Source organism: Zosterops lateralis (genome assembly GCF_965231275.1).
Source record: "Zosterops lateralis genome assembly, chromosome: 4".
Lineage (NCBI taxonomy): Eukaryota > Metazoa > Chordata > Aves > Passeriformes > Zosteropidae > Zosterops > Zosterops lateralis.
The window spans coordinates 14,407,911-14,427,618 of NC_139765.1; the positions used below are offsets into that span (position 1 = coordinate 14,407,911).

Below are 19,708 nucleotides of genomic sequence, written 5' to 3' on the forward strand. Positions count from 1 at the left end.
CCCTTCCAAACTCAATCTAGTCTAGTTCATTCTATTAGTGATAAAATAATAGTGACAATAAAATAAAGTCATAATGATAAAATTCTAATGAAAGACTGCCTTGAATATGAATGGCAAGACAGACTGGGTTAGACATCTGGGAACACTGGTTTGAAGGACAGACAAAGACAGAATTTGTATTCCTGCAATGGTTGCTGGCCAGCTGAAGTCCTTCACTGCTCTAAAATGCCAAGTTTCTGTTACTGATAATGTTTCCAGATTGCTTTGGATGAGAAAAATTATTTTACCCCATGCAAACAAACATTAAGTGAGTGGAACTGAAGCAATATATGGCATGTCAGAATAAGCTACTAAAAAACCCCAAGCAACCAAAAAACCACCTCATCAAATTCTGACAACATTTTCTGAAATTTGTGCCTTTTAGAGGTGATTCTAATTTTCCTTGAAACATGCCCAAAATTGTCTTTGACTAGTGGAGGAATTTATGAATTTTACAGGGGAAAAACCTTGGTTTCCCACTGAATTTGAGTAAGCTAAATCATTTTATAAGGAAAGTTTCCTGCTGTGCAAACAAGAGGATACTGATGGGGCAAAGTTTAGCACAGACTAAGCAGCAATAGTTGCCAGCATCCTTCACCACCACAAGTACAAGACTGTTATGTGAGAGGTGACACCATGGCAAAACTTCAACTTGGAGTCAGTCACAGTAATCTCAGGGGACAGAGACAAATCTGATACAAAAACAGTTACCATGTGTTGGTTTCCCAGTAGGAAACCTCTCAGGCTTCTCTCAGAGTTTGACAAAGCTGAGAAACAAGAACCAGATAGATCAGGGCTTCTGACATCATCTGGAAAAAGCTCAATATCTTACACATTTCTTTACAGTAACAAATTGTCTTGTAGAATTTGACTAGGGATTGCTGTATATGCAGCCTAGCATGTCAAGGCAGGGAAAACCAGATTCAGTTACTTATTCCCAAGCTCCCCGAATTCAAGAAAAAAGTTCTTATGGACCAGTAGATTGTGGAGGATGCTCCAGGGTCTGTTTTTGGCCAGATGTTGATTTTTGGAGTGCTACATGTGCTGGTGCAGAGACTTCCTTCTCAGTTTTAGTAAGGGGCATTTATTTCCCTTTGCTGCTAAGCCACTCTGAGTTCTGGATAACCCAAGACTCAGCTCCTACCCAAAAGCCCTGTGAAACCTTTGGGATCACAGCATGCTTTGCAGCTGAACACACATCATATTTTTGTATGTAGAAAACACACATCTTCTGCAGGGGCTTAATGTTTTTAAAGAGAAATCTCCAATAGTCTGAGAAGTCTCTGGGAGCTCTTTCCTTTTTAATTTAGAAAGGTGACGTTTGCTGACACTGGCGAGCAAACTCATATTTATGAAGTGCCCTCTCAGTGTCCCGTGAAATTTGCCATTTCCCTCCATGACAGTCAGCACTATCTATCACGAGAACATAATCCCCTGGGACAGGAGAGCCGAGCGCCTTCGCTGCTCTCCTCTGCAAACAGATGTGCGCACATTCCCCAGCTCCCAAAGTCACGGCCGCCTTTTGGCAGAGAGCTACAGCAGCTGCACATCTGCAGAGGGGAAAAGCTTTCAGCAGAAACTAGAGGGGGATCTCATCCTCCCCCCGCCTGCAAAGCAAGCTCAGCATTTGTTCCTCTCTAGATGACACCCCGATGGGTTGATTTAATCATTCACACATGCATGCCTATCCACAATGCTTCCAAAATACCAGGCCTTTGACAGCATCTCACCTGAACTGCTTATCAGCAAGCACTTGGCAAGAGAGAGGCCTTGCAGGATAAGAAGAGAAAATCCATGTTCAAGGGCACTGCTAATATAAAATGATTCTACAGAATACAAGTGGGCAAGTGAGAGACAACTTGTGATGAGGAGAACACTTAAGAACATGCTTAATTTTAAGTCTATGCTCAAAGCATACCACTCTCTTCAGTCAGACTGTGTGAAGCTCAGTTCCAAACTTCCCAGAGCAGGGATGATGTACTACACTGGGAGCCAAGGCACTGGGCTGGGTGGATTTAAGCATGCGCCGTGACCTACATGTCTGCCTAAACGATTTGCCAGACTGGGGGCACAGTACAGAATATTTAAATGGAGCAGCATCGCAGAAACACTTCACCACTTTTATTCCCAAAGGGAAATCTAATTAAAACACAGAGCATCTAGCCATTTAAAGTTATTCTGGTTACAAAGAACAGCAAGTCCTTGCTCCCTCAAACAGCCTCTCCAGTGGATTGCCAGAGTTCCCGAAAATTTTCCGGAAACACAACTTATGTGCCTGAACTTGGTCAGGAGCCATCTGCTCTCTGGGATGTGTAGGATCAGGAGTCTCAAGGTCTGGCAGGGTCTCATCCAGAACTCTTTCAACTACTTCCAAGTGAGGTGGCACCTTTCCCCACTCAAGCTGCCCCTAACTATTATCAGCTCTTGACATTTTAAGTGTCTAGGCCAGATTTTCAAATGAGCTCAGAGCAAAGCTTTTGTGAGTGCCTCTCCAAGACCAGCTTTTCTGCCAGGCACAGTCTCCTGCACAGATATCCTACCAAGGTAAAGCCTTTCCAAGCAAGGTCAGCACTCCACATGCTGAACTGTTAAGCCAATCTGATTACTTACCATGATGCCTGATGAGGAGATGGGCACCAGAAAATACAGCTGCCAGCACCTCCTGGCAGAGCTTATGTTTAGACTAGGCTCCATTCAGATCATCAGCTCTCTGCTGTACATATTCTAGAGGGAATGAGAGCAGTGGAACAAACCTCCACCAGCATTAGCAATGCTACTTTACAGAGGAGGCAAGATTGGACACAGTTAAAGGATGCCAGACTTGAAAACAGAGCAGTGCTCCTACAATGGCTCACATGGCAGCACCTACCTTATCAGTGGCACAGCACGAGTAGCAGCAAGTCCCTTCAGGCATCACAGAGAAGGCTGAACCACAGCTGACTTACCTGTCTAGCTTCCTTCCTTTTGCCTTTTACTCTGATCTTCCATCACACATCCCAAAATGGTCCAGGCTCCTTACTCACCCTTCTGGATGAGATCTTGTCAGCACTGCCCGTAGAGCCAACTGCATGAAGTGCCCAGGGGATGGCCAAGGCCATCTGTTACAGGCTTTTCTCTCTGTGAGATGGTGTTTTTATTTTAACTCCCTCTGCTTCTGGGCCCCTCTTCATCTCTCGCTCCTCCCATCTCCCTCTCTCCACTCATGAGGACAGAGTTTCCATGCTGGCCCTGGGCCAGCACATGTATGGGGAAAGGCAAAGCTCAGGAAAAGCCATCTTCTGCTCCCTTTCATCACGTAAACACTGCCAGTTCCCAGTCCAGGAGCACAGGGCTGAGCCAGAGCTCTGCCTGCAGGGCAAGGGGACTGAGGACTGCTGCCCAGGCTGGACATGGCAGCTTGGCTGCAGGGCAAACACCTCCTCTCCCAGCCCTCCTGCTCTCAGTGAGCAGCCTGAACTTTCACCCCAGCCAAGGAATTGATTGTTAGAAGGCAGACACAGATGTATCTCACATTCAGCAAAGGTCATGTGTAACAGCACACGCAGGTAACAGGCAAGAGTCAAGCCAAATTCTTGTTTGTGGCAGCCATTAAAAACAAGAAAACCAGAAGACCCCAAGCAAACCAGACTGGCAGTGCCCCAGCACTAGGATGACAATCTTGCTCTAGAAAGGCCTCAGAGATGTACTAGCTCCTAACAAGTTTAGTCAGTAAAAACTGACCTTAAATCACCACTAACTTTTGCATCTGCTTTGCTAAATCCTTGAAAGTAACAGTGTGCCAGCTACAGCTGGTTTCCCTAACCTGGGGAAGGGAAAAAGCGCTGAAGCAAAGAATGAAGATTATACTGGCACTCACAGCATTCATTCCAGCAGGACATTACTCTTTCAAGCCTCTGCCCTTCCAACTATGCTTGACTTCCTTCTTAACCATGGGACAGTACTACTTTCAAAAAAGACAGCAATTATGCCCACGGTACGTGTTTTCTGCCTGAAAGAAAGGAGTCACAGTGTTTCAAACTCCTTGCAAGGAAGATTTCCCATGAGCCTCCTTTTGGGGTTTTTGTTGCACGCACACAGGACCACATATGTCCAGAAAATGTTTAGGCAATGTATTAACCTCAGGGCAGTACAAACTCAGGGGTTTCAGCACATGATCACCCCAGCCATCTTGCCAGGATTATCCCAAGAGTACAGCCTCCATGAGCAACTGCAGGGATGATGGGCTGGAAACACATCATAGGGTTCAGAGCTGCTCAGAGCTGGCTCAGCACAGCAGGGACTGGACCATCATGATGGCAGAGTCCCAAAGGTGTCTTGCTGCATTGAGCTCTCACTGAGCTCCAGCTCACTGAAAGACATGAACTGGTGAAAACTCACAGGAGTGGCAGGTAAGTATCCACTGCTTTGACCAGGAAAGGCCTGGGGAATTATGACTTTCACCTCATCAGTCCCATGCCCACAGACACAGAGCACTGTGACCCAACTGAGTGGTGAACCATGGCTAGGAGAGATCTTGAACAGGACCAGCCTATAGGACCTTAAGTATTTATTTACGTAAGACAGTGATGGTGCCTTTTAGTGCTTTATATACAGAGACCTTGAATTAAGGAATTGATCCTCAGCCTACTCTGTGCTAGATTTCCACCAAAGGACACAGGCCTTAGTTGAAATCCCAGGCTGTAGAGTTCAGAGGCTCCAAGAACTCTAGATTGTCTTAGGCACTCACTTCAAGGTCACCCAAGGCCCCTGCAGAAGATACATTTCAAAAGCACAGCCTTCATGAAGCTGGGAGTTCAGTCATACGGTCATCTTCATTAAAACCTGGGCTGGAGCCACCCCAAACACCATGCATATCCTCCATTTCAGCCTTTGCTTCAATTTCCAGGAGCTGATAAAGCATCTCCAAGGTGAAGACCAGAAAAAAAATCCCATAACGAAGATCAACATTTTATTGCTCTTTCCAGTGCACTTCAGAGCTACAGTCAAGAAAACACTGTCTCTTTTCCTGCTTTGTGCTGTAAAAGGGTGCTTACAGACACCTCAGCTACAATGTTATTTGAGTTGTATCTAAGCAAAGCCAGGATCACTCATTTACTGTCCGGACTTCAATGAAACGAGAAATTTCTTTCCAGCTCCATCCCACTCCCTCCTTCCTTCCTTAGAGTCTTCTCAGCCTGTAAGGAACTGCTATGCAAGCGCATTAAAAGTCCTATTTCAGCATTTCTTTCATAGTAGAGGGCTCTTCCAGCCAGCACTTGGGATCCTGCCAACAGACATATCAGCCACTAGTACTTAAATCCTTCCGCTAAAAAATGTTTCCCTAAAGAACTCACTCCCCAGTTCTGAAGGCCTAAGACCATCACAATTAACCAACTTCAACAAGAGTTTAAGAGAGGTTCTTCTCCACTCTTATGGGCTTAATGGCACAGTACAAAAAAAGCCTTTTCTCCCCTTGGTCTGGCCTCCACTTAGAAAGAAGCAGCTTCCACACAGTTCCAGTCAGGAAATAAATGTCAGGTGTTAAAAAAGGAAGGGAGAACCAGCTGCTTTGAATGATGCATTCAGAGAATCCAAAAAAACATAGCACTTATCAGACACTTCTGAAATGCCCAGCATGTCTCCATCTTTAAGAGACTGGATCTGTTGTGTGATTAATTCATCAGCAAATTTCTTAAATTTGGGAAAGGATTGGGTTTGCTTCTGTGCTCCCCGAGTGCCCAGCAAAGTACAGATTTAAAGTCCTGTCCATATGAATTAGTTGATGACTGATATTAAGAACAACTCGTTGGAAAAGCTACTCAGGGATTAAGATAATCTCTGAAAAACACATCTTACGTGGGCTTCATTTATTAACTCCTTGTCAAAATTAATATTTCTAACATGTAAATACACCAGACATGGGAGAAAGACTTTTGTAAGTGTAGTGTCAGATACCATTGTAAGTATCTGACAAAGGATCTAAATGCTTTTCTTGTTTCTGGAGAACAGAAAGCACACACAAAGGTTGTTTTTGCAGACAAAATGTCCTGAAAGCTTTCCCAAAGCAGCAAGCTGGGGGCAGTACCGAAAGCACCACTTTGGGACATTGCACATGCACTTGTGGTCTACAAGGAATACTGCACTTTGGATCTGAGCTGCTAAACAGGGAGAATACTCTGCATGGACTGCTAGGACATGGACGTGCTAAAGGCCAGCCCAGGCTTCAGCACACAATCTTCTCACCCACGCAGGCAGAGAGTGGTCCCAGCAGAGCCATAAATCTTTACTCTGTTTTTTACATCCCTGGCCACTCCAGCGCCCTTTGTTTTCAGTGCTTTCTCTTCCGTTTCTGAAACAGGCGCTCTATTACCCTGGGAAATCCTGTGGCTTTCTTCTCATTTCGATACTTAGTATTTTCAGTTGCTTCCAAGCCTGACCCAACATAACAGTTATCCATTTTCACAGGCTGAAATGCTGCCTGGATTATTTAAAAAACCCAAACAACAACCCAACATGCACCAAACCCCATAAACACTACCCCAATGACAACAATTCAGAACACAATATAACTCCCTTTTCAGTGGTTCAGAAAACAGAGCCAGTACACATTATTGGACCTCACTACCACACCAAGAACCAGCGGTCAGTAAGGTGGCAGCCAACACAGAAAACAGCTTTTTAATCCACCATCAACACCAGCAGTTCCCCCTCACAGTAGCAAATAAAACCCCAATGCAAATCCTTCTGGTCATCTCTTTATCCTTCCAGCTGACTTCCAGGCTGGATATGCTCTTCTCTAAAAGCAACAAACTTAAACAACTACTTAAATGGCAATAGTAAAGGTGTCTGGGAATACCTCAGGGTCAGGAACAACTTGCTGACCTGTCTTGGAAACAAGCTGTGTTCTTGTAAGGAGCAGAATTCGGGGCCCATATTTAGGACTTATTTCCCTGCTTCTGTGAGGAGGCTCCAGTGCAGACCCAAGCAGCCGGAAAGCCTCACTCCCCCATGACCATCCCTTTTCCAGCACCAAGCATCAAAATACATGCTTATTGGACACTCAAAAACCCCAAACCTCTGAAAGTGTCCCAGATACACCTGGCATAGTTTTACCTCCCAGTTTGAATTTGACACCTTGGGACCACGGCAGCAGCCAGCTGTAACTTCCTTGTTTCCTCCCCAAACAACGTTCCTCTCCACCAACTCCATCCCTAATCCATTAGCGCTCATTATCTCTGGGTACAACTGCGGAAAGGCAAGAAAGCGTTTTTCTCCCCAGGACAGGTGAATACTCCCTCCGATCCCCACCGGAAGTCAGAAATGCCACCCTGATAAGCCACGGGCTGCACACAACTGCAGGCGTTCCTTGCAGCGGACGGCAAAGAGGAAAGCAGGCTATCCAGAGCAGAGAGGGAGAAGTGCAGGGGATTCAGGGTTTTGCCGAACCGAGAACTCTGGCTGTTTGCTCCAGCAGGGCCCGGGCTTCCTCCAAAGAATGTGTTTAGCGTTTCCTCCCCTGTTTTGTGCAGGAGACCGACGCAGGGCTGAGTTCACTCAGGGGCCCCGTGCTGGGCGGCGGGGCTGCCGCTGCTCCTCCGCCCCGCCGCTCCCGACCCGCTCCCGGCTTCCCGGCAGCTCCCCTGGTCCTCCCGGCCCCTCTCCCCCGGCCGAGCCCCGCTCCGGCAGCGGGCCCGGCCCCCCCGCACCCGGCGGGAGCGGCAGCCGCCCCGTCCCGGCGGGAAAGCGGCGGTGCCGGGAGCGCGGGGGGATCCGTCTCGTGGGCCCCGATTTCCCCCTCTGCAGCCGGGATGGAGAAAAGCCGGCTGGGGGGGCAGAAGGGGAGAGGGAATTAGAGATTTTTGGAGCGGCACCCCTGCCCGCTCTCCCGCGCTGGCGTCCCCTCGGCGCCTCCCTACCTTCCCCGGCGGCGGCGGCGGAGCGGGAGGGCCGTGTCCCGGCATGACGGCGGCTCCCGGCGCCGGGCTGGCGGCTGCGGACCCGGCTGGGGGCTCCCCGCCGGCCCCCGCCGCACCACCGGCCCCGGCCCCGGTCCGGCCGCCCCCCGGCGGGAGCACCGCCCCGGCCCGCCCCGCCGGAGCAGCCGCGCCGCCCCTCGCCCCGGGCACGGAGCGTCCCGTGCCGCCCGCCCGCCCGCGGGAACGGGGATGGATGCCCCAGGGAAGCCACGGGGGTGCCGGGGCCGAGGCCAGCAGGGCAAACCGGAGCGGAGTGAAAAGCCACTCTGATTACAGACTGAAAGGTTTCCGGGGAAAAGATTTTCCGGGCCAGTAGAAAGCCCTGTAGAAAGGCTACTAACAACCCGGTGCTGTCACTGGCGCGGCTTCCCGAGACTCATCGCGGGAGAGCACCTGGCCAGGAGCGCCTCAAACCCGCAACGCGATTTCCATCCCGGATCTGAGACTGGGAATTAGGGAAAGGCTCTTCGCCCAGGGGGTGGGCAGGCACTGAACAGGCTCCCCAGGGCAGTGGTCACAGCACCGAGGCTGGCAGAGCTTTAGAGGCGTTTGGACAATGCTCGCGGGGCGACTCCTGGGATGCCCCGCGCAGGGCCGGGAGCTGGACTCCGTGATCCCGGTGGGTCCTTTCCAGCTCACTGTTTCTATCCAGTATTTCTATGATTGAAAACAGATGGAGGTGTGAAGGCCCCCGGCCCAGGCACGGCCCCTTCCCGCCCGTCCCCGTCCCGTACGGCCCGATCCCAAGGGGACGCTCCCGGCGCGGAGGGGACAGCTCGGGCACGCGCCTCCCTCGCGATACTCTGGTGGCGCCCGCGTGCCCGCGCGCGCGCTCCCGCCGGGCTCTCGGTGCGGGCCCTTTAAGGGGCGGGGCGTCCCCGCGCTCCGCGGCGCCGATTGGCCGGGCGCGCCCCCCTCCCGCCCCCTGTCCCCGGCGGGGCCGGCGCGGGCGGCGGGCGCGCGCGGCGGTGGCGGGAGCGCGCGCGATGGTGGCCGGGGGCGTCGCGCGGCTGCTCCCGCTCCCGCCGCTCGCGCGCGCCGCCGCGGCCAGGGTCAGGCCCGCGCTGCCCGGGCGGGCGGGCTCGGGGCGCTCCGGGCTACACCCCGGCCGCTGGGGCGCCCTGGCCTTGGCCGTGCCCGCGGCCGCGCCCGCGCCCGCCGGGACTGGCTGGAAGGAGAGGCCGGGGCAGCGCGGCCCGGCGTGGGCGGCGGAGCGCGGCGCGGAGCGGCCGCCCCGGGGGCTGCTGCGGCGCTTGGCGCTGGCGCTGCGGCGCTTGGCGCTGGCGCTGCGGCTGGGGCTCCGCGCCTGCGGGCTCCTGCTGCGCTTCGGGCCGCTGCTGCTGCTCTACCCCCTGAGCCGCCTCTGGCCCGGCGCGGGCCCGCGCTGGCTGCGGCTGCTGCGCGGGGCGGCCGAGGCCGCCGGGCCCACCTGTGTCAAGCTGGGCCAGTGGGCCAGCACCCGCAGGGACCTCTTCTCTGAGGCCTTCTGCGATGAGTTTTCCAAGCTGCACGTCGAGGTGAGCCCGCACCCCTGGGGCCACACCGACGAGCTCTTGCGGAAGGCCTTCGGGGAGGAGTGGACGGGCATGCTGAGGTTCCCGAGCCGGGAGCCGGTGGGCTCGGGCTGCGTTGCCCAGGTGTATAAGGCCTATGCCGACCTCGCTGCCATTGCCGGCTGCCGCGCCGAGGAGCTGCGGCCACGCTCGGAGTTCAGCTCCGCCTGGGAAGCGTGGCAAGTGTCAGGCTTTAGAGGCCTCCTCGGGTGGCTGGGAAGGAGGAAGAGCGAGGAGATACGGGATGAGAGGAGCAGGGAGGAACTGAGTTCTGCAGACTGCTCCCAGGGAGGTCCCGTCGGTAGGATGTCCCCTGTGGAGCAGAGGGCCAAGCCACTCCTGAACGCAAACCTGTCATCAACCAGACATCTCATGCCTGTAGCCATTAAAGTAAGTCATGTGCCTGAATGGTAGATGTATGAAAAGGGAGGGTGCGGGATGAGGTCCGGCAGGTTTTACCTCCCGTGGAGAGGAGTAGCTGGCTAGGCCCAGGTAGAACGAGAAGGGATGCTGCCTCTTGGTGTCCCTTCTCAGTGCTTTTGTTCCAGCCAGCCACAACCCACACCTGCAGTGGCCCCAGCTCTTCCCAAACGGAGAGCTCAAGATTTGATGTGGCGAGTGGGTACTAGGAATGGCTCCAAGGGCCAAATTTACATTAAAAGAATTAGTATTAAGGTTGGTTGCGCCTTCCAGACAGCACACCTCCTTCTCTGCTCACATCAAGAAATCTGGAACATATAAAATGCATTCCAGCAGAGTTTATTTAAAGAAACCTTATATTTGAGCAGCTTCAAATACTAATCAGTGACAGGGTGAGACTGAAAGTGGTGGAAAATGCCTTTGGGTGAGACTGTAGTCTCCGGCACAGATAAGCTGAATTTGACAATGATACAGTGTTTCTCAATGACCTAATCAATGGCAAAATGTGAATTCTTCTGAGGACTATCCAAGGAAGCTGGTTGCTTCCCATTCCGGTAAGCCGGGTTCTGTATATTTGAAATGTATTGCTTGAGCTCTTGGAAATGGAGTGTCTAGGGGGTTGATGTTGCCACTGCTCATTCGTGTGCAGGTGCTGCACCCTGGGCTGATCCAACAAGTCCAGATGGATCTGTTTCTCATGAAGATGGGCAGCCGCATCATTGGACTTTTCCCTGGGTTCAGGTGGCTCAGTTTGACAGAGATTGTGGAGGAGTTTGAGAAGCTTATGATGCAGCAGGTATGTGCCAGGCTATGGTCCCCAGCTACTGAAACAAAACTGCCTTTTGTCTTGCTACTGGCTGGCTCTAGCTCTGTTCACACCACTACATTTTAAATGGTTAGATGAAGGCTGGCTTGTCCTTTATTTCTGTTCTTTATTCAAATCACATAATGTTACTGTAGGAAAGCTTGTGTGCTCACAAAGTAGCAAAGCAATGAAAAAACAGTTTTTATTAGATCTAAAATTATTTTTTAGACTTTGAAAATAATGTTTAGATTTTGAATGTGTTTTCTAGTGGACAGCCTGAGCAGCTAGCTAGCCATAGTCACAGTCCTTTTTGCAGCATTGTGAAAAGTGAACACTGGTGAGACACCTCTCCTTAGGAAAGAATCTCTCCAAGCAAGTACTCAGGCATGTGTGTCTTTTTCTATAATTCTACATATATATTTGCAGTCTGTACTCACTGGTCATGTTTGTTAGCACTGAGATAGACAGATAGGTATAAATAACATTTTCATAGAAGTTAATAACCCATTAGACTGTGTATTATCATCAGACTCACAGTTTCAGTAAAATTTTGCAAACAGATCTGAAACCATCCTGATTTACTAATGTCTTCTAAATCGCTACTATCGAATTTACAAAGATCTCACTGCAGGCTTAATTAGGCTTATGTTTCTATAAAATGAGCCATTATCTGCTAATTTCATTTTTGTGTCTAGACTGCAGTGTCTGAAGTCTGTAACAAGCTTTTGAAAACCTTAATTATTTTCTACAATTGCAAAATCTCTACACAGTAAATCCATGCTGGGAACTGTTGACTGTGGTCAGATGTGACTCGAGGTCATTAGTATCAGTTCGGCAGAGCTTGGGTAGATGTGCAGGAGACTGAGGGTTGGGAGAACACCTGATAGGCTCATTGTAGCTTTTTCCTTTTGAATGAAGAGGAAGTATTCCTGGGATATTCCCCATTGCCAGACAGGGGAGGTGAGGCAAGGTTATCCTGCCTCCTCAAGCAGTAGCAGACAGTAGGAGAGATGCCCTTGTGTCAAGACACTGGAACAGGGCCTGGACTTGGCATAGTGGATTATTTTGGATGCATTACAATTAATTTCTTCCTGCTATGGCTGTGTCTCTGTCAAGTGAAGCTGGGGCTACAGTTCTTCTGTCCTGTCTGCCTGCCTTGTGATTTGGACAGCAAGCTTCGGTTCAGGATAGGATTCAGTTTGGAATCTATTTTTGAATCTAAGGTGGTCCTGGCCTATTTTGAGCCACCATGCCTCTAGTTAGGCACCCATATTTCAAAGGTGTTGGGCTGTGGACCATCCATTACCCAGTCTTCCATCAGGGAGGCTATGAGCCTGTAAAAAGAACCACCCTTACTTGTTTCCAGTCTAGCTTTCTGACTAGTTTTGTTAGTATTGAGTATTGCAACTCACACAGAATCCTGAAGATCTAATCTTAGCTGAATCTAATTTCCAACCTGCTTTTCTATTTCTCCCTTGAGATTGACCTGCGCTACGAAGCCAGAAATCTGGAGCGCTTCCGACAAAATTTCCTAGATGTCGATTTTGTGAAGTTTCCAACTCCCCTTTGGCCCTTGGTAACGGCAGATGTTCTAGTGGAAACATTTGAGGTAAGAATTGCAGGGTCTGGGTGCGATGGTAGCAGTGGGAAGGCCCCAAGGAGAACATGACAAGGAGGTGTTTCTTTTTGAGAAGGAGGGATCAGAGGCAGGCAGAAGGATACTTTTTTCTTGTTTGCTTAAGGAGATTGATGTCCTTCCTTAGGGTCTCTTCCACTGTTTTTGTTTGCAAGCAGTGCATTCCTGAAGACAGGTAGCAGACAACTCCATATAGAAGTGAACACTTGGCTTGAAACCAAGCAGGCCAGTAGCGTGTCCAGCCACACTTGCCTGTACTTTGCAAACCAACACCGTGCTTCACCTCTCCTCTGTGATGGGTCAAAGCAAGGAGCTCAGCAATCTGACACTTTCTGATCATTGCCTCACTTCCCTTGTGGATGTTTGAGCCATAGACCAAAGCTAGTCTCAGGCTTAGTTTTCCTGCATGTGACCCTGGCAAAAGTGTTTCTGTCCCTGGAATACCATCTGTCTTTCCAAGGAACAAACCCTTGGTTCTCTCATGTTCTACATCACACTAGGTACAGGCTCTTTCTGCCAAGTCCTTTCTAGGGTATTATCATCACCTTCCCCGCAGTCGTGGCACCCAGGTAAAGGTGTGTTTGAAGGTGGGATGCACCTTCAAAGAAGAGGGTGTTTGACTCCAGCTCTGTCTCTGTTTCAGGAGAGTGAGCCCATTTCACGTTACCTGCACGTGGAGATTGGCACGGAGCTGCGGCAGAGACTGGCCAAGATGGGCATGGACATGCTGCTAAAGATGGTAGGCATTGGCTGGGGCTGCAAGTGAAGGCTGTTTTCCTGCAGAAGCTATTCAGTTTGGATAATAAGACAGTCAGGCTAAAGAGAGAACCCATTTGCTCCCTGTCTGTACCTGGTCTGGGTAAAACCTGGGCTGGACACACTTCTGCCTGGGCTCTGACACAGGGCTCTGCCACTGCAGAGGGGCCATCTGCCTGCACGCAGTAGGACTGGCCTGTGCACCTCAGTCAGCCTTTGCCTAGGACACCCACTGGTCCATTCAAGAAATATTCACATATTGCCCAAGTACCTTAAAGTGCACCATTTTTGGCAAATGTCATGTGTTCTGCAGAGATTGTGGATGTGACTCGGAAAACAATGAGCTGGTTTCTTCATTTATCAGCTGCTCTAAAACTGCCTTTTTGTTAGGGAGAACTAAATCTGGAGTAAAGACAACAAACCTGGCCAGATTCAGCTTCTTTTGTAGCTGAAATAATCCCATATAATCTTGAAAGGAGTGTTGAGAGAGTGGTACAAATGTCTTGTGAGGAGCCATGAGAACCAGCAGGGAAGAGTTGCAGAAGCTCCTGACAGTTCTGACTGTGTGGACAGTGTGTCAGATGAAATGCTGCTGCTGACAGCAGCATTGTGCTGAGGCAATAGTGAACCTCCAGTTCTGGCTCCAGGTAGTATGACAGGCACCAGAATAGCTTTTACCACTCAGAAAACCAATGCTGGAACCAGAATAGTTTTATGCTAAGATTGGTTTCAAATTTTAGGAGCAGAAAAAATTAAAGAGCAAAGAAACAATGTTATGTCTGTAAGTAAAACTTAATACCTCTTTCTTGAGTACTCTGTAGTTCTAGTCCCTTGCTGTCCAGGACCCTCCATTTCCAGGGCTGTAGTAGAACTAGAAGAGGTGCAGAGGAAGGCAGATAGGATGGTTACTCATGTGGATTGGCTTCCATACCAGAATGGTGAAATAATTTGGACTCCTAACTCTGAAAAGCAGAAAGATGAGTGGCTTATGACAGAGATTATACAGTCATGAGTGCACAAGAATGAATATGGATCTATTGTGTAGGGTTTCTCAATAAGGAGGACATAAAATTAGCAGAAGTCATTTTTTTCAGGCAACACCAAACCCATATTTTTTCACACAGCTCTTATTATTTACATGGCAGTTGAACAAATTCATAGGAGGAATCCATGAAATACAAAGATAATTTCCTTGGGGTAGGAAGTCCTGCAGTCCCAGGTGGCCAGGAAGGTTAAGGGGGGGAGGTAATGTTTTGTTCTTCCCTCTTGCCTCTTTCCTCTTTTTGTTCTTTCCTTTCTGGTGGTAACTGCTAGCAGAGTCAAAGAAGAGCTACACAGATTTATTTCCTCTTCTCTTGTTTTCCTTTTCAATACACTTGCAATGTGGGTTGGTGTCCTGCACTAGACAAACTTAACCATTCACTATAACCTTTGCCACTGAATGGCAAACGGCCTATTCTTACTGCATTACTCTGCTAAGGCCCACCAGTGTGCCCCAATTTAGGGCTAATTGCCAAATGGCACTGCTGTTCCCTGCTGGGTCTCCTGGCTGTCGTGCCTGACCTCTAGCAAACACTGCATTGCTTCACTCAGCTCTGCTGAGTATCAAAGCTGGTCTCCAGCAGATGCCATGTGCTGTGGTGCTGTGAAGAGTGCTGCCCCAGATCACCGGTAATGACAGAGCACAAACAACCCTCTGCCATTTGCCTGGGGGTCTTTGGTGCAACCATTGCTTGGAATGAGCCTCTCTCACACTTCCCTGCCCTCCAGATCTTCGTGGACAACTTTGTGCACGCCGACCTGCACCCTGGGAACATCCTGGTGCAGGGCAGGACGCTCCCGGAGCGGGCGGCCGCGGTGGACGTGTGCGACACGCTGGTGCTGGAGGTGCAGCCAGCGCTGCCGGAGCTGCGCCTGGTGCTGCTGGACGCCGGGATCGTGGCCGAGCTGCAGAGTGCTGACATGTGCAACTTCCGCGCCGTGTTCACGGCCGTGGTGCAGGGACAGGTGACGGCCTCACGGGCATGGGGCTGGCAGGCTGAGCCTGGGGAAGGGATGTGGTTGTGAAATCTGATGGCCAAAGTGAGAGTTTTCTATTTCCCCTTGAAATGCTAAGAGGGGCAAGGAGCCTTGCTAGCATCGTATGCCCAAACACAGGGATAAGTTGTTCAGCTGCAGCAAGGAGGCTGTCAGAATGGAGCAATTTCAGGGCCCCAGGAAGTAGAAGGTGCTAAATGTCTACCCCTTCCTGGTTAGGAGAGCTTCTGCTGCAAGTTAGCACTGCCTGGGAGCCATTGTTGCAGAATCTTTCAGTTTTGCTAGAGAAGAGGAGGGAATGGTTAACATCTTGATCTGCCACACATATTCCCCTCTGCAGCCTTGCTGCTGGAAGGCCCATATGCCTTCCTCCATTTTGCTGTTCTGTCAGCATCTGTAGAGGAGAGGAAGGAAAATGTGTGTGCAGAGGGGTCTCACCTCTGCTAGGCTCCTCTATGTGACAGGAACTACATTATCCTCCTCCCCCCTTGAAACTCAACTGTTAGATGGACTAGAGAACCCAGTGCTGGTGTCTCCTGTTCATTCTGAGAACAAGTATTGTGTTTCTACTTGCCTGTTGCTGTCTCTCAGCTGCAGAGTGAAGGGCTCACTAACACACCTCAAGAGGGACACATTTTATCTTGGTCTGCTGAAGCATGCCAAAGAATCCCTGCTAAACCCTGTATCCAGGCCCATCCTGTGCTGCCAGGGGCACTTCTGAGCTACTGAAAGCAAGAACTGCACGCATCTGATTGCAAGTCACTAGTGATCAGGTTCTGATTGTGCTGTTCAACTTGTTTCTCAGGGGGAGAGGGTGGCAGAGCTGATCCTGCACCACGCCCGTGCCAACCAGTGCCAGGACATCGAGCGCTTCAAGGCTGAGATGGCAGAGCTTGTGACCAGGGTCCGGGGGAACACCATTGCCTTGGGAAAGGCAAGTGCACAATGTCACAGTTTCGCTTACCTGAAATTCAGTGCAACTTGGCACTGAAAACTGAAACAAAAAGGGGTTTTTCATCAGCTGTTAAATCTTCCTTGTATATTCCAGCTTCAGGTGGGAAATCTCCTCTCAAGTGTCTTCAAACTATTGATGACCCATAAGGTGAGGTCCTGTCCCTGTCTGCTTTTAATAGCTGGAAGTTCATGTGGGGAGGGAGAACTACTGGCAACATAGGGGGCTAACAAGGAGGGAGACTGATTTCTGAAACAAACTGCTAAGAGAGAAACTGCAGCCATGCATCCAAGTGTTGCAGGCATGGTGTTTCTCAGGTCTTATACACACTCTGCCAAGCCAATTTTTTTTTTTTAATCTCAGTACTTCATTTCATATTTTATATTGTTTACTAAAATGAGTATTTTTGTAACACAGTTTTTCCTACCTTTTTTATAGTCCCTTAGACTAGAGACATCTCCTTGTAACTGATTATTTAGGGGACAAGTTTCCACAGTTGCAAACAACTTTGGAAATCAAAAGACCTATGGTGGCTTGAACTAGGGTTGTCAGCCACAGGGCTGCACAGTCCAACTGGTGCATTATAGTTTCAAGTGTGCAGATGCTCTCCCCAGCCTCTTCCATTCCCCTCTCAGCTTAGGCTGAGTTGGTACCTTGGTTGAAGGGGTACAGAAGAAAATAATGTCCACTGAGTCCATTCAGTCTGTTGTGGTTTTAGGTGAAGCTCGAGAGCAATTTTGCTTCCATCATCTTTGCCATCATGGTTCTGGAAGGCCTGGGACGTTCACTGGACCCTGAACTGGACATCCTGGAGGCAGCTAAGCCACTGCTCATCAAAACTGCAGCTTCTGCTTTCAAATAGATTGCTGTGGCTGCTGCCTTCTCCCTGTGGGGGTTACCTGAGCTGCCTGTGAGCTGCCACAGAGCGAAGCTGAAGGTGGGGAGTCAGCCAGGGATGTGGTGTGTAGGGGTTGCTCTCCACTAATGCTGCCTTCAGTCATTTCAGCCAAGCCCCAGGCACGGGATGATCAGAAGGTCTATTCCAGAAAGCAGGAAGAATTTGCACAATTGGACATTTCCCACTCATTGCACAGTTCTAAGAGCTAATGTGCTCTGGTAGTTTTTAAAAACATCTTCAAAAAGATGTTCACTGATCAAGTCTGTTTTAAAATATATCAGGTTAAATATTTAATTTACTGACTTACCTATCACTGTGGTATGAGAAATGATGTCCTAACATCACCTAAGCAAGACATTCAGGCTGAAAAAGCCAGTAAAACTGTTTGTCTTTTGTACTTTTAACTTCTACTTTTATTGTAGAAGTGTCCTAACATCCTGCATGTAGCAGTCTGTTCTTAGTCATTTTGGATGACAAAAACAGACTATTTAAACTTTTTTCAAACTCCTGTACTCTAGTACATTATGATAGGAGTTTGGATTATAAACAGCATAATAAAATATTTACCTAGCCAAAAAAAAAAAAAAAAAAAAAAAAAAAAAAAAAAAAAAAAAAATCTCTACACAGTAAATCCATGCTGGGAACTGTTGACTGTGGTCAGATGTGACCACAAAAAATTAATTCCATGATAAAAAACAACTTATGGGAATATTTGTCCTGGTCTTAATTTTTCTGTTTCTGAAACTTAATGAGTTTTTGGTTGCTTTTTTCCCCTCCTTTGTGTGATTTTCTCTACTACTCTCCCTGATGCTCTCCTGGTTTCACTCTACTCAAAACCTTAACTGATATGCAGATCCTTAGGGTTTTTTTTTTTCCCCAGCAGGTTTCAAATCAAGAGTCCAAGCATTTTCCTGATGGATCAAAACCACATTGGGAATGTTTAAAATCAAATAAAGCCAGCAGAAGAGCTGGATTACACATGGCATTTACAGTCAGTTATTTTAACAGCAGTATTAAAATGATTTTATGGTTGCATTTTAATAGTGAAAAATACAGTCCATGAATGATTTGAAATAGTGTGGTACTGAATATATTCCCAGACATACCCTGTGTGAAACAGCAGTAGAGCAGGGTCTCTGCAGTGGTCTGTTCTCAGGTGATTAAGCAATGAAGAGAAAGAGCATAAGCAGACAATCTGCTGCTTTATGGTGATTATAAAGTAATGATTAATAGCATATAAATGAAGTCCGAAAAATAAGTTTAGATTCAGCTCAGTATAGTTTGTGTACTTTCCTTTAATCACTGCATATTCCATTTCCAAGTGCATAAGGATAAAAGCAGGAGTAGAGTTTAACACCTTGTAAGTTTTAGGCTTGTTTCTTTAAGCCTAGTTAAAGTCATAAGCAGGCAGAGGATTGCCCTAACTAGCACATGATTTTATGTAAAAGAGAACTCAAGAAAAGCAAGCAACCCCCAAACATCACCCTAAGGAAAATCTCCCTGTACCACCAGCACCCACATTCCCTCAGTAGGGTGTGTGCCAAGTCTGGGGCACAAACATCTGTGTTCTTGCTGAGCAAATTCCAGCCAACTTTTCCAGACACTCAATAGAGTGGAAACTGTTCCAAATGATGGGATTTCATTCTAAAATGCAAAACTGTGGCTCACATATAGTTTCCATAATCTGAAGCAAGTTATATTTTTTTCAGGCCTTAACTTTGACATTTTGGTTGTTACAGCCCTCACCTTCTGTTTAAGTTCATCTTTACTTTTTCCTCTTTCTTTAAGCAAAAATCTGAGGATGGCTCATGCACATTATGGTTCCTGAAGTTTAAAAATACCCATTTTTGCCATTAAGGTATCAGAGTAGTTTGTAAACATCTGGATGAGAGACTTAACTTTGTCTTTTTAGGGAAAAGCTGAAGGCATAGCCTCTCCATTATCCCTGGAGGAATGCAGTCTGACACTTACTGCTAGGAAACTGCTGGCCATCCAGAAGATTTGGCAGGATTTCAAAGGAGCTCCCTTTTACAAGTTTTCTTAATTTTCCTTTTTTATTTTTTTTTCTTTTTTTATTTTTTAAGAAACTGCCATTAATCGTGCTATATTCTAGTAAGAGGCATAAATTTTTAGAATGTGCCAGAAATTGTGTATCATGTTTCTATGTGTACACAGAATGTCAGGCCAAATTTTAATTTTGTATCTAGTTTGGTTCTAGGCATTACTTGAAACAAGGTATCACATATATTGTATTCATTTTAGCATAATTCTGTGTAAAATAAAGATATTTCCATATAGCTCTGACTGTTTCAGCAAATCAGTTGTGCCATCTCCTTTCCTAAATACCTGTCTGAAATTTCTGGTTACGCAGAGCTGATTTCCTGTGGCACAGCCATAGGGAATTTTGTACCTCAGATGATGCGAGGAAGAGGGAGCACTTCATCATGTGACAAGGTAAACCTCCTCCTCCCCTTCGGCTCCTTCACTCACCATAGTGCAATGCACTAGAAAACCCCTCCTTTCTGATGCAGAGAAGTGCCTCTAGATGTGCCCTGCTGCTCCCTCTCAGGGGAGGGGGAAGCCAGTGACCCCAGGAAGAAAGACAGGTAAAGGACAGAGCAGTGGAAGTGCACTCTAGCTGCAGCAAAAGGGAGATT

General features: G+C 48.4%; 2 protein-coding genes across 3 annotated transcripts in view; one reads left to right on the plus strand and one right to left on the minus strand.

Moving 5' to 3' along the window:
* Window positions 1-7,968, minus strand: part of DENND2A (DENN domain containing 2A) — a 62,337-nt gene extending 54,369 nt beyond the window's left edge. The window contains exon 1 of one of the 2 annotated variants that reach the window (XM_083860188.1): window positions 7,935-7,968. The gene's annotated coding sequence lies outside the window, so the exon portion shown is untranslated. The remainder of the gene's footprint in view (window positions 1-7,934) is intronic. The other variant, XM_083860189.1, reaches the window with a different exon arrangement.
* Window positions 7,969-8,980: 1,012 nt separating this feature from the next.
* On the plus strand, window positions 8,981-17,916 carry ADCK2 (aarF domain containing kinase 2; the record flags this gene model as incomplete). Its single annotated transcript, XM_083858842.1, has 8 exons — window positions 8,981-9,937; window positions 10,617-10,763; window positions 12,253-12,381; window positions 13,052-13,147; window positions 14,935-15,171; window positions 16,007-16,135; window positions 16,250-16,303; window positions 16,872-17,916. The coding sequence occupies 8 exons, from the start codon at window positions 8,981-8,983 to the stop codon at window positions 17,013-17,015; spliced, it is 1,893 nt and encodes a 630-aa protein (XP_083714968.1). The 3' UTR covers window positions 17,016-17,916.
* Window positions 17,917-19,708: the final 1,792 nt, after the last annotated feature.